The sequence below is a fragment of the Lindgomyces ingoldianus genome (assembly GCF_010093535.1).
Source record: "Lindgomyces ingoldianus strain ATCC 200398 unplaced genomic scaffold BDR25scaffold_13, whole genome shotgun sequence".
Classification (NCBI taxonomy): Eukaryota; Fungi; Ascomycota; class Dothideomycetes; order Pleosporales; family Lindgomycetaceae; genus Lindgomyces; species Lindgomyces ingoldianus.
Genome location: NW_022985174.1, coordinates 817564 through 830955, shown reverse-complemented (window position 1 = coordinate 830955; position 13392 = coordinate 817564). Strand labels below are relative to the sequence as shown.

The following is a 13392-nucleotide window of genomic DNA, read 5'->3' as shown; positions in this document are numbered from 1 at the left end:
GAAAGAGTGAAAACTTCTGACGGGCGGCTCGAAGATCCAAAAGAGATTCTTGGTTCGGTGAAGATGGAAACAGCTTTAAGGTCATAGTGCTTAATCCTTCTCAGACAACACTTTCAAGAATGAACTATGATAATTCTGTTGAAGTACATATTCTAAACAAGAACTTGTCGCAATTTTTACTTTGGGAAACAACACTTCTGAGGTCTGTAGACATCTCCCTCTCCTCCTCAGGGAAGAAAGCATCTATCTACCCCTGTTTTCTTTCACGGTGATAAGTAGCATTTACAGGACCATTTTGCACGGGGGGATGCTAGTTTCATACAGATCCTCAGGCACTCTAGCTCCTGACACTTCGCCTAATTCTAACATTTAGTGGTACTCCTGACATTAGATAGCTTTATGGTGCAGGCCCGGCAGGTAGATTTCCACGTAGGGGTATACCCTAGCCTTGTATATTCTACACTTGTACTCTGTGCTAGAGAAAGAGATAGCTTAGTGATAGGATATGTTGCGTTAGTATTTTGAGAGGCGTGGCAGTCGAGACGTAAGGTGTTAATTAGCCTCCACACTGAGAGCAGAAGTACCTATCTCCTTTGAATTTCAAACTCCTTGAGTTGAATGAGGCAAGACATAAGAAATTAGAGAATAATGGGAACTAGTAGGTCACCGTCAGCCAAATTATAAGTTTCTTGTCTGCTTTGTGAGTCGTGTCGGTGTTGGTTGCAGAGAAATGGCTGGGTAGGGGCAGGCAGAACTGTAATGCTAGTCTCAGAGTGTTAGATTGAGGGTCTTGACCTACTGGAGGGGTTAATGGTGGATCGTTGAATAGCGATAGTTCGATTCGGAGAGCAGTTAATCGTCCTGTCATGGTTATTGTGACGAGAGGAAGGGAAGAATTCAAGGCTTCCGCCTGAGGATATGGAATGAGATCAGACAGGAGGTCACTAGAAGCCTCGCCGTTGCAAAAATGACACCCTCAAAGTCTTATCAGGCTGCGGTGATGTGGAATTTCAATTAAGAATACAGGAACCGGTCCAAAATTAGTCCTCAGATGCTTAGATACCTAGCCCAAACTTAGCCACCAAGCAAGCTGGATTGGGTCATAGACAGTTTATCTCAGGCCCCTTGTACCTACGTTGGCGAAACGCTGGAAGATTGAATAGTGAACAAACAGTTAGGGCTAGGCTAAGGCAGGGCTTCGTATGGTTACAGCATCGGGTATACTACACCGTAAATTGCTGAGTGTTGAAGAGGGCATTCTTGACAGGCGTGATAGGTGCCCTCGGGAAGGGGGTGACGCTTCCAAGAGCATGCATCTGGAAATCATGGCTTGGGGCGGAGTGGTAATGAGCTAGAGTCTCTGCATTTCGAAGATTCAACCTTGAACATAGCCTATCCGGAAAGCAGAAACGATAAGAAGCCGAAGTCTTGACCTTCATCACGAAGGATCTAAATCTTCAGCAAAAATATTAACTCCTCTAAACTTAGGTCTTCATAAATGTTGACGATATCGATGGCTCTATGGTTCACTCTCAGTGGAGACTTGGTGGAGGCCGCCGGCCGCACCGATTATTAGATCTCGATCAATAAAGCCAACATCTTCCAAAATCTGGACCCTTATGCGCAGGTCTACGTAAGAGATGTGGACAAGAAGATTTTCGTCGAAGGTATACACTGCTAGAGCTATGGCTATGGATGGTTTGGCGAAGGGCACTTAAGGGCAAAATTTGTATTGAACGGCTGTCAGGGCAAAGACAGAAACCGGACTGAGTCGGATGGCGGTCCGGTCACCGAGCGGACGCACTGCGAGGGGTGCAAACGCGTCGCTACAGCTCGCCAACGTACTACACCAGGGTGTCTGCGGAAGACGCCTAATTTTGATGCAGGGTCCGCCATCGCATTTAATACTGGGGAAACGTATTGTCAAATGAAGGCCAGTTCCTGCGCTCGACATAGCCAAGAGTGTGAGGACTATGTAGAACGTTTTTGCGACATTTTGCGATGACATTGGATTTCCTTCGAAGAACTGAACATTTAAGGTGACTAGTTATCTTCCTGGATCAAATCAGATAAAAGAGGAATCAAATGGAGGTATGTAGCTCTAGCCCAGCGGACGACTGTAATAAACTAGTCGAAGAAAGGGCTGGCAAGAGACTAAAAGATCTAAATTGGATTTGGATCCTCACTCGGCATTCTAGCGACCCTTGTAGAGTCAATCAAAGTGTTGCCCGTTGCGCAAAATGCTGAGAAGGGGACATATTTAGAAGGTTCATAACAACATGGGAGGGAAGACTGAAAGAAAGAATGGAGGACAAGAAAGCGATAATTGATGATGAAGAGAGCAAAGGCAAGTAGAGAAGATGCATTCAATCTCATTCGGACGTCAGTGAAAAGTAAACTCGGATTTAAGGCTGCGTCGCATTATCAACTGTATAGATACGGAGTAGACGCTGTCTTTCAAAGGCCAAGGGAATTAAGGCTGTTTCTGGCGGCTCTGCGCGCTTTTGAATAAGAACTGAAGATTTGAAGGACTGAAGATTTGAAGGACTGAAGAATCTGTGCGATATATGATGAAAAGTCGATCAGAATGTGGATGGGCTTCGGCAGTGTTACGAGCGAGAAATTCACTAACCACTTTCATTCACAGATCGGAGTTCGGGAGATTTCCCCTGCCGATCGCCGACCATCATTTACATGGGCAGTGACGGCGGCACCGCCACCGAGGCATCAGCAAAATCGCTCCCAACGTCTCCTCCAAGATCAACACCCTTCGTTCTGCCGCCGCTATGAACAGCGATGCGCATCCGCCGCATCGTGTTGTTCCCCCCAGCCGACGTAGAGATAAGCCTATCCTCTCATGTACTCTCTGTAGGCGAAGAAAGTGAGCTACTTTCATCCATCGGAACCTTTGAGCTGCTTAGTCACGGGCTAACATGTCCCGCGAGGTTGAAATGCGACCGACAGCATCCTTGCAAAACATGTGTGGATCGTGGCCTTTCACTCTCATGTTCGTACGCTCCAAGTTCTGCAAGCGCAAAGTATGAATCGAAGGCTTCCCCCAACATCCATGACCGAATCAATCAACTCGAGAGGCTCGTAACAACCCTTATGGGCCCCAAGGAAAACGTTCAAGGTATCTCTAAGAAATGCTCCAATATGCCTGATGCCTTGCCATCGAACATTGGTGCTTTTTATTCTGCCATTGAGCCAAGCCCAGAGGCCGATGTGCCCGGTACGCCAGACCGAGTCAAGCTCGCAAGTGATGAAACAAGATACACGAGCAGTGGGCATTGGACGAGCATTTTGGACGGAGTAAGCCGCATAACCTTTATGTCGCGGTCCTTCTGCTAGCACAAATACCCTAACGTTTGGATAGATCGCAGAACTCAAAGATCAGTTGGACCAGATACCAACGTCTGCGCAACCACGCGATTCTGATCAGGGTGAAATACAAGGTCCGGACTTGCTCTTCGGCCGCCAACGCCATGCCACCAGACATGAACTTGTTTCTGCCCTTCCCTCAAGAACTGAAACCGACGAACTAGTTAACACATACTTCGAATCCATGGATATGGCTCCAAGTAAGTGGTAGTCTCACTTCTCTGAATTGGCGACCTGAGGATCTTACATTTACAGCTCTCATCCACCGGCCGACCTTCCTCCACGAGGTACGTAGAATTCGCAACGGTGTATTTTGGAGTCCTACTGACGTTTAAACCTCAAGTATGCGCAATTCTGGGAACACCCTTTTGAGACGTCTGTCATGTGGCTTGGCCTTCTCTTTGGGGTCCTCTCCGTTGCCACTCGTTTTAATTCCGTAGTCGATAACTACGGAGACACGGCTGATGACGAACTCAACGTATCTCTTATCACAGCTGCCATGGACAGTTATCGTGAAAGACTAGTACAGTGCCTCGTTCTTGCTGACTATTCCAAATGTCCTCCATTCACTATCGAGACTCTTCTGTTATATTACGTGTCCGAATATCTTCGATCTCGTGACACCCAATTCGGGACCTGGATTCTAGTCGGCATGATCGTACGCATCTCGTTTCGCATGGGCTATCATCGGGACCCGTCTAGATTTCCAGAAATATCTGTCTTTCAAGGAGAAATGCGTCGTAGAATGTGGGCCATGATCGTCCAGCTGGATCTCATGTCCTCTTCGCAGGTCGGCTTACCAAAGATGATCCAAAAGTCAATGTATGATACTCAGGAACCTAGGAATCTCCGGGATGAGGATTTGGACCAGAATCTCACTGAACTACCACCGTCAAGGCCAGATACCGATAACACCGCGATGCTCTACGCTCTTGTTCGGAATCGGGTGATCGATGTTTTCGGCCAAATTATAGATGCCACTAGTTCCACTACGCAGCCTGCCTACCAAGATATCATGCAGCTCGACGCCGCCCTTCGAGACGTCTTCGCCCAGATGCCTCAGAGCATGAAAGCTATTCGAGCCAAGGACTTCGAACATGTTAAAGAGGACTCTTCCATGCGCCGACTGTATCTTGGCCTTACTTTCCTGAAGGCAGAATTAATGCTCCATCGTCCCTTCCTTCTCCTCGGCCGGACCGATCCTCGTTACGAATACTCCCGGCTTGCTTGTCTTGATGCAGCCCTTGAAATTCTAGAATTCCAGAAGATATTGGATTCACGCCCCGGCGCAAAAATATGGTCAATGAAGTACCGGCTTTGGTCCATAAGCTGGAGACTTTCGTCGCTCGTTAACCACGATTTCCTCCTTGCAACCACGGTCCTTGCCCTCGATCTCGACAGGGACATGACCTCACCCCTTCCAGTTACTTCTGATGATATTACCAACCGGGTGAGATTCAAAACTGGACAGCCCACGCGAGTCGAGATCATCAAAGCATTAACAGATGCTTACGGCATATGGGTTCACGCAAGTCGAAAGTCACGAGAAGCTCAGAAGGTTGCTGCCGCAGTGAGGATTTTGCTCACGAAGGCGAACGCCGATGGTGCGTTAGATCCTTCCAATTCAGCCCCAGGTGAGTAAACTATGAAATATTTATGACTCCTGCTAACTCTCTATCCACTAAGTTCCACCAATATCCTATCCCGATATGCTCTCCCCAAGCCAGCAATTCACAAACCTGCTACAGCAGCCCGGCATGAAGGGTTGGACGGACGATGTGGCTGGCCCCGCAATGCATGGAATTGGAAATCCTCACTTCGTTTTACCCTTCCCTAACGCGGAAGTGAATCCTTCAATGGATCTTGGAGGAACTTTTGACTGGGTACGTCGGTTTTGCATCCAGCATCTCCAAAAGTACCTTGCTTCGCACAGACAACTAACCTTAGATAGAATGCGATAGAGTCCGAATTTTCGTTTGCAGGGTTCGAGCAAGATATTCAAGATTACATGGGTTGATTCGGCGCTTTGCACAAAGGGTGGTGATGCCATTTCGTCAAAAGTACCACAGGGAATTATCACAACTCATCAGTTTTTAATATTAACAAGAGCATGCCGCCTTCAAGCTACTAATAAGAATTATTAACAATTATACCCGCCTCTTTTAGGGAACTCTCTGATAGTCCAGCTGTAACAAGCCCCCCATCAACAGTCCGCTGTAAGGTATGAAGGAAGCTCCGGCTACAGTCTCTGGTGACTAAGCAGAACGGTCTCAACAACTGGACTGAACTCTCCGATAACGTTAGGCTCCCGCGTGATCGTGATACCGCTTACCCTGAACTGAAATGACGCTAAGGAGCCCCCTCATTAACACGAGTTTGCTTTCGCATCTCAGCCGGCTTCTGCACCTGTTCTGCAGAATTGGAGAGTCGGGAACGAAAAGTTAACACTTGCTGGATTTAAAAATGAATGCATGATGACGCTACCTCGACCCCTAACGAAAATGGTAGTCCTAATCACAGGATGCTCAGAAGGATCTATGGGTTCATGTGAAGCAAGGAGGAGCACCAGAGGCATGAGGAACTGGATTGATTGCTAAAGGAGGGTAACTACGGGTTTATATAGTACCAGGTGAAGCTGTCATGTGACTTAAGGCTAGCAATAACTCTGGGCCGCAGCAGGTGGCGTAGCTAGGCAGCAGTGGGTCAAAGGAGTATAGGTGGCTAGAGCTTGGAGAGCTCCGTTACTACAAACAGCTCAGCTCTCGCGAAAGAGTTCATCGACATGGACTCCATGCCATCGCGACACCCCACTCCCTCATACACCTATAGGGGCTTACTGAACAGGACATTCATGTTGAAGAGCTGGATACTTCGCCGACCTCCATCGAAGCTCTTCGGTCAAAAGTTGATCAACTAGACATTTTCTTCAAAAGTGCTGTAGGGCTCCACCTACGGATGATCTCCGACTGCTCGATGCAAGATTAGCGAAATACATACGATCAGAGCTTCTTCTCTGTCGTAGAAGTCACAAAACCCTTTCTACCCCTTGTACTGGCATCCAGAGACACGATCATCAACCACACCAATCAGACACGAATACTTCGCATTCCGGGTACCAGCTTGCGCGCTATGAGAAAAGCAGCAGCCCGGCAGTACACCTATAACCTACGCAATGGGCTACAGACTTTCGGGGTCCGAGTCATCGAGCTTGTATCTGGGGTCATAGGATCCAATATCCTTAACCAAATGGTAGAAACGCCGAGTGTTCTGCCACCAGACTCTATGTAACCCCATTCAGTCAGAACTTGAAGATGCACTCTCGGGGGCGAGCGTCCATGGCAAAGAGGCGGATCCGGATGAGCATGTTAGGAAAGTTTTCAGTGGTCTAATTGCCGATGTAGGGTGGATGGTATGGCTCGGGTAGGAGAGACCGTGGATCTGGAGGGGTTATACGGCGACGACAACGTGGGTGCTGTGGTGGATTAGCTGCGGGTGGAAGGGCATATGGGATCCTGTGCAAATACGTCTAAACGAATTAGATCTACTTAAGTGACGGCTCGCGGATCAGCAAAAGGCAAAATAGTCGCCATGTACTGGAAGTTCGTCCGTGATTTGGTCGTAATAGGGTACGTATGCACCTTATGTTAAGAGCCGAGGCACCAGAGCTAAATCGGTAAATAGAGCGAGATGTATTTCCGCCAGCTGTAGAGAAGCTAAGAGATAGAGTTGTGATTTGTAGGTTATGCTGTCTAGTATGAAACGCAGGGTTCTGAGATTCCGAGGTTGATTCTGTTGCATGCGTGCGAGGGTTCCTGGTGATGTTTCATGATGTTGGGCTTGGCTGACAGCAGAGCAGATCTTCAAGAATGCCATTGGCTTGTTCCCTTCCCGACAAAGTCTGAGTATTAGGGAAGATGAGCGATGGAATCAGGTGAGGTCGTCGTCTTGAAAATGCTTCATCAGTTTATGTTTTTTCCATCCCGATCGGCGATGCCAGAAGAACTCTATCTCAAATATTTTCCAACTGTACAAGCTGCATTGATATGGAACAGGGATTGCTCATCATATTAGCCGAAGCTGCGTCGTGCATTCAATCAAGAAGAAAAGTAGAGATAATCAGCCCACATGACGGTCCGATTGCCCTAAACCATCAGCCCCACCTGAATCCATGATCGTCCAAGTTGCCAACCATAAATTCAACGTCTCTCGGCCTATCGATAACGTCACTCGTATGCCCTTCGTATGTGCGAATACTTAATGTCGACAGCTCATTCATAGTGGGGCCCTGAGAAAAAAATCAGGCTAGCGGACTGCGCGTATCTTCTATCGTTGTCCTACACTGCACCGAGGACACTTATACTTCATGGGTAGCTACACCGATGCCGACAAATTCCTCGCAGAATTGGAGGCACCTATCGAAGACTAAAGAAAATCCACGCTTAGGGCACTACCATCTCGACCACCACACCCTAAGGAGTCATGCGTAATTTGCGAATATCGGCAATCCTCCCGTTCGCGTTCGCTGTGGTATCATTTTCTTTAACACTAGTGCTTTTGATTGCAGGGAGCAAGCCGGGGTATCTCGATGAGGATTTTATCATCTCAGTAGGTTTCCCCCTTCCGAAAGCATCAAGATAGGGATATTTATTCGGCACAGATAAACGCTTCAAAAGTCGGTCAAGACATAATACGCCTTGAGCAAGCAACACCCACATCCACGCCACCGACCTCCACTGCCTCATCAACAGCAAACCCACTAGACTTTCTAAATCCACTCTCTACCTCAAATCCCTTGAACCCAGATAACCCCAACAATCCTCTCTCGGGCTTACTTGGTCCTATCACTGGAAACATTACGGACGCTCTAAACGAAGGAATTGAAGATAGCCTAAACACTATCGTAGGAGCCCTAGTGGATGCTGCCGGCGTCCGTGATTTCTACCATTTGTTTCTCGAGTCCATTTGTGAAGGCGATGCCACAAATTCTACGGACGGGGAGAGTGAGGTTAAGATTGATCAATGCTCAGGCTATGATGATAAGGCTGCTGGTAAGCCTATCTCTCTCACTACCATATCACGTCTCCTGTGGTAAAAGGAGTAACTTTTGCAGATCTAATTCGTCTGTAGGCCTAAACAACTTAACATCCAAAATCCACTCTTCCATCGTAATTGGAACCACAAACGTCTCAGTCCCCCTAATCGCCTCCCTCCAATCCTCTTTTACATCTCTCTCAGCAACTGCAGGGGGGGTTCGTAAAGCAATCATCGCCTTCCTCATCATCTCAATGCTAGGTTCCGGTCTCGCGTTCTTGGTCACCCTCCCAGCAATATACTTCACGGAATCTAGAATCCTCATCTACATCCTCCTCTTCAACGCCACACTTGCATCAACATTCCACTTGCTCGCCGCGGTAATTCTGACGGGTCTTATCGTGGCAGCTGCATCAATTGTGAATGGGCTTGGTGATGCAGTGGGCTTGCATATTGGACAGGGAAATAAAGTGTTGTTGTTTGTGTGGTTAGGGTGGGGATTTGTGACGCTAGTGCAGATGTATTGGTTTACGGTCTGGTTTGTTGAGGTTCGGACTTGGAGTTTTGTGAGGAGGGTGAGGAACGAGAATGAGAGAGGGAATTGGAGGGGCGTGTGGAGGGAAGTTTGGGGAGATTTGAAGGGTCGGAAGGGGGTTTGAATCAATAGAGAAGAAATGAACAGAGTGTGAGATTAAGAGGGCGATAAAGAGTAGAAGAGGTATTCAAAGAGGGTAGTTATATTATCAGGCCCTGGAGCATGCAGGAGACTACAAATCCATGTAAGCGTGGAGAAGGTGGAGGTGACAACCAAATTAATTGGGCGATTCGTTTAAGCCTTCTGGGGTCTCAAATCTGGATTATGGGCTGTTGCAATTTGTAGGAAACCAGGCGCGATGGGTCCATAGCAGCTCTTGCATCGTTTCCCGCATATGATGAGGCTCCTTCATTTTTAGTTGGTTTCGGTCAAAAGTGGACAGATTTCAGGTCAACCATTCCGCAAAGGGGATGGGGACTGAGCCCCGCCCAATTGCACTTCTTATCTCAGGCTGAACTACTCTCAATCGACAAAAGGCAAAGCACTAGAGCGTGCCTTTGGAGTTCTATCCAACAATTTTTTCGGTTAACTGGTATCTCCCCAGCCTACGCTGTTCATTCAATGCTGCTCTCCGACATATTGAGTATTCGGTATATTTGCCAGTCTTATGGCGGCTGTACGTTTTCTGCCTGATGATTGGATCGGTTTTTGGCTTTGTCTTCATCTAAGTGGAAGGGATGAGTGGGATTATAGCAAAACTCCAAGCTTTGCGATGTGTGAGATAATTGGATGGGATGGAAGAACAACCTTGATGACGTTCTTTTCCCACTTGAGCCCAGAAATTTCGATCGAGCCTATTTTTGCATTCTGTTTCCTAGGCATCCTAGGCACCTAGCAAGGAGATTCAGACATTTAGAAACGAAATCTAGTGCTATATGACCTTACTCTTGTTTTCGTGCACAATATTCCCCGGCCAGATTCCTCGGAGGCTTCTGGTTTGTGGTAAGCAAATCTCATTCAAAAAGACAATACATGGATCGCTTTGGTATGGCGTCTTCTCTTAAATCCCATCTATGAGTTCTTGCACTATACAACGTTTCCAGTGTCCGTAATCCAGATTCTCCCGCCATGGTCACCAACGAAACATGATATTACAGAGATGAATCGGGAATTTGCGCTTTCTCTTGCGCTTTCTCACTTTCTGCTTTCTTGGCAGGGGAAGGCATCCCACAGTCGTGGCACATGATACCCTTCGCGCTATAACTTGAACTTGGATTAGAAGTCGATGAGAGCTTGCTGAAAAGAGAGTTTAAATCTACATCAACTTGACCCATCATTTTTTGTACTACGTCGAAATCTCCGCATTGCCATTTGGGGGGCTGGCCGTGATCTTCGACTTTGAACTCATCAGGCGAGGCTGCTTGGAGGGGAGTGATAGTACTCCTGACTAATAGCAGCCATGAGTGTATGAAGAGCAAGCATTCCTAGTTTATGATGCAAGGGAGTATGTCGCTTTTAAGCCTAGGGTAGAAGAGATGAGTCAGGCGATGTCTCGGGTTTTAGTGACTGAGAGAGGATTCAGGCTGCCGCAACCACGTTGAAGACAGTAGGAAATGAAGATCGAGCAAATTTAAAGACAGAAAAGGTATTCCACTTAAGAATTGGAAACCTAGCGATGACTCAATTATGCTCGGGGAGAAGAGGTGATGTCACATGAAGTCATGTGGAAGCTGACTCATCGCGAAGGTGGGGAAAGGTTTCGCTTCTTGGTATCTAAGCAGCAGCTCCCAACCGTCAACGCGAAATATCTTGCTCACCTCCTATTAGAGGTTACGACATGCAAGGATCGAAGGACATTCGCGCAACAACATCTTGCAGCGAGTGCCAACGACGGAAACAGAAGGTAAAACTTTTCGAGACCTCCTCTGCTTTGCAAAGCTGAGGAGACACCTAGTGCTCTCGAGAGTGGCCTTGTAACCATTGTCAAGCCAGAAAAGTACCTCATTTGTGTCAATTTGGTCAGCGAAAAGGCTGGAAGGAATCGTCAACAGAATCTCCTCCGTAGGTCCATTATTAGTCAGATCACCCGTCACTCTCCAGACTGACTGTGCCTAGGGAGTTGAGAGGACAAAAAAGAAGCAATGCAGACTCCAATAAAGAGTCACCCCCATTTCGATATGTATCTAGTGAGGGCGGTCAGGACGGTCTAAGAGCGTGGGGCTACATGCCTGGTCATGTTCACTTCACCCTTGGACGTGCTAGTCTAGAGGTGAGCTAATCGTCACATTTTGACTTCGACTGTGTTCATTTGTGAACTCTAGGACTCGGCCTCATCAGCGACCCAGGTGCGCCCACAGCAATCGCAAGAAGTTGAAAAAGTCTTATATACTATTCCGACAAGAACATTGACTGGTATTCCCGCTTGGATCAAGATTTTTTTTTGACGCTAACGAACGCAGACGCAATCATTAACCATTTTCTCAACCACGTGAATTCGCGGTACAACTCGATATATGCGCCTACATTTACTGATCAGTACGTTCAATGGTGGTTTGATCGCATCAATGGGAGTGGGTTGTCGCCTGTATTCACATGTCTTCTCCTGAGGGTATGTGCGTACTCGGTTCAATATCTAACCTCCGAGTTGCGCAAGACCATCGAATTCGAGCTAGCATGCAACATACAGGTATTGACGGAAAGATTCTACCGCGCTGCAGAGCAATTAAGTTGCACGTTCACCGCATCGAACACCAGCTTAGAGCGAGTGCAAGAATTGTTTCTGAAGGGGGCGTGGCTGAAGTCTGATTCTCAAATAGTCGAATCATGGCACAGCTTAGGGTCCGCCATTCGTGAAGCTCAAGAGCTCGGTATAGTCCTTTTTTTGTCTTTGCCAAGGACTTGTATGCTGACTGAGTTGTACAGGACTTGACCGAGATGTAGGTATCGCGGGACTAAGCGAATTCGACATAGAGATTCGACGACGTCTCTGGACACTGCTTTTTATTTGGGACTGGTAAGCGCTACGAGGTGATTTGGGTCCAGTCGCTAACCCAGTGTGTAGGCAGATGTCAGCCTGGCTAGGGCGACCGCACCTCATCGATCAGAAGGACACCACCTTCGTCTTCCCAAACCTGAGGCTCGAAGAGTCAAAGTCGCAGCCAAACCTGCTTTCGCCATTCGCTCACATCGCTCTACAAGCTCACCTCGCCCGAAGAGTGGCCAAGCAGATGGGTAATGTTCTCAATATTGTGGACTTATCTACGAAAGATGTCCTTGCAGTATTGGCCGAGTGCGAGACGTTCATCGATGAACTTCCTCCAGTCTTCCGAATAGATAACCCTGATACATCTCTCGATGAGGAACATCCGTACTATGTTCTACAACGACGTCAACTGCATGTGGTCATTTGGATGACAATGGTTGACCCCCTGAAACCTTATCTTACGAGGAGCCCAGATCAGAAGGCTTCCTCGTACGACATCAAATTTCGCGACAGGGGAATTGATCTTAGTCTCAAGCTATTAAAAGCAGCTCGCCTACTATTCGATCACGAGTTTCCTATCAACTCCAGGTTTCATCTAGTCATTTTCTGTGTTTTTGACACTGCGACAATTCTCTGCTCCGCAATCATTCATGACACCAGCGATCGGTTTCCCCATCGCGAAGAGGTTATGGGTGCGGTCGAAACTTCACTCGAAATGCTGCATCAACTGAGTCCCACCAGTAGGATTGGGGCTTCTTCGTACAAGTTCCTCTTCAACTTGGTACAAGCAACCCCACTTCTTTTAAGAAGTAGTCGATCTCAAAAGCGCCAAAAGACAAATTGTAGTAAAACACCCGAAACTCAACTAACACCACCAAGCGATCCCCCCGCCCAAACGATTTTGAAACCAGTGAACACCATGATGGACGGTATTCCTGAAATTTCAACAACAGATGATCTCTCCTTTGACCTGGATCAATTCCTTCTGCAAAATCCTTTCGAGAACTCAAATCAACTCGATATCGGGGGAATGGAGCAAATCTGGGATTGGGATACTTTGAATCTTGATGCATACTTTAAACAGAGCGAAGGAGTCTGACTGGGCAGCTGCCGCAGGCTCACTGCCGCAGAGAAAACCACTCGTCCATGTACTCAAATACGTTCTCCCTTCCGATTGCGATTACACTATCTAGAAGTGGCTTCTGAATGGCCCCAAGCCTGTGGCTACGCTACACGAACTCTTTCATGGCCAGTTATGCTATGAACCACGGATCCACAATATGTGTTTAATCGCCCTGTCTTCCTTGATGTGACTTGCGTGTCTGGCAATATTTCGGAATGATCAATCGATGACCAGCGTGGCCAACAGTACGTACACCGTAGATCCGTAGGGCTTTTGGGACCTATACGGTGGAGTTAGCTTGTACGTACGTACTGTAGTAGCTTCATGGGAGGTGCTTAC

At 47.5% G+C, this 13392-nt stretch overlaps 6 protein-coding genes across 6 annotated transcripts; 4 read left to right on the top strand and 2 right to left on the bottom strand.

Annotated features, from left to right (window-relative positions):
- Positions 1 to 584: 584 nt before the first annotated feature.
- BDR25DRAFT_354253 (uncharacterized protein) lies at positions 585 to 1439 on the bottom strand (the record flags this gene model as incomplete). Its single annotated transcript, XM_033695278.1, has 6 exons — positions 585 to 608; positions 668 to 910; positions 946 to 983; positions 1064 to 1090; positions 1136 to 1196; positions 1230 to 1439. 6 exons carry the CDS (start codon positions 1437 to 1439, stop codon positions 585 to 587), a joined length of 603 nt encoding a protein of 200 aa, XP_033548607.1.
- Positions 1440 to 2739: 1300 nt separating this feature from the next.
- BDR25DRAFT_285369 (uncharacterized protein) lies at positions 2740 to 5505 on the top strand. Its single transcript, XM_033688179.1, has 7 exons — positions 2740 to 2881; positions 2946 to 3312; positions 3377 to 3581; positions 3637 to 3668; positions 3725 to 5015; positions 5068 to 5264; positions 5333 to 5505. The coding sequence occupies exons 1-7, from the start codon at positions 2787 to 2789 to the stop codon at positions 5396 to 5398; spliced, it is 2253 nt and encodes a 750-aa protein (XP_033548606.1). The 5' UTR covers positions 2740 to 2786; the 3' UTR covers positions 5399 to 5505.
- Positions 5506 to 6366: 861 nt separating this feature from the next.
- On the top strand, positions 6367 to 6669 carry BDR25DRAFT_222894 (uncharacterized protein; the record flags this gene model as incomplete). Its single annotated transcript, XM_033685080.1, has 1 exon — positions 6367 to 6669. A coding segment is annotated over one exon (303 nt), but the record flags the coding sequence as incomplete, so codon positions are not given.
- A 1203-nt stretch (positions 6670 to 7872) lies between these two features.
- Positions 7873 to 9065, top strand: BDR25DRAFT_193278 (uncharacterized protein; the record flags this gene model as incomplete). The annotated part of the gene is made up of 3 exons (XM_033684301.1): positions 7873 to 7986; positions 8039 to 8429; positions 8509 to 9065. Coding segments are annotated over 3 exons (1062 nt in total), but the record flags the coding sequence as incomplete, so codon positions are not given.
- Positions 9066 to 9694: 629 nt separating this feature from the next.
- Positions 9695 to 10429, bottom strand: BDR25DRAFT_354250 (uncharacterized protein; the record flags this gene model as incomplete). The annotated part of the gene is made up of 5 exons (XM_033695277.1): positions 9695 to 9838; positions 9888 to 10004; positions 10040 to 10067; positions 10103 to 10364; positions 10396 to 10429. 5 exons carry the CDS (start codon positions 10427 to 10429, stop codon positions 9695 to 9697), a joined length of 585 nt encoding a protein of 194 aa, XP_033548603.1.
- Positions 10430 to 10784: 355 nt separating this feature from the next.
- Positions 10785 to 13231, top strand: BDR25DRAFT_260304 (uncharacterized protein; the record flags this gene model as incomplete). The annotated part of the gene is made up of 7 exons (XM_033686640.1): positions 10785 to 10850; positions 10902 to 11008; positions 11063 to 11216; positions 11269 to 11359; positions 11407 to 11814; positions 11870 to 11960; positions 12009 to 13231. 7 exons carry the CDS (start codon positions 10785 to 10787, stop codon positions 13027 to 13029), a joined length of 1938 nt encoding a protein of 645 aa, XP_033548602.1. The 3' UTR covers positions 13030 to 13231.
- Positions 13232 to 13392: the final 161 nt, after the last annotated feature.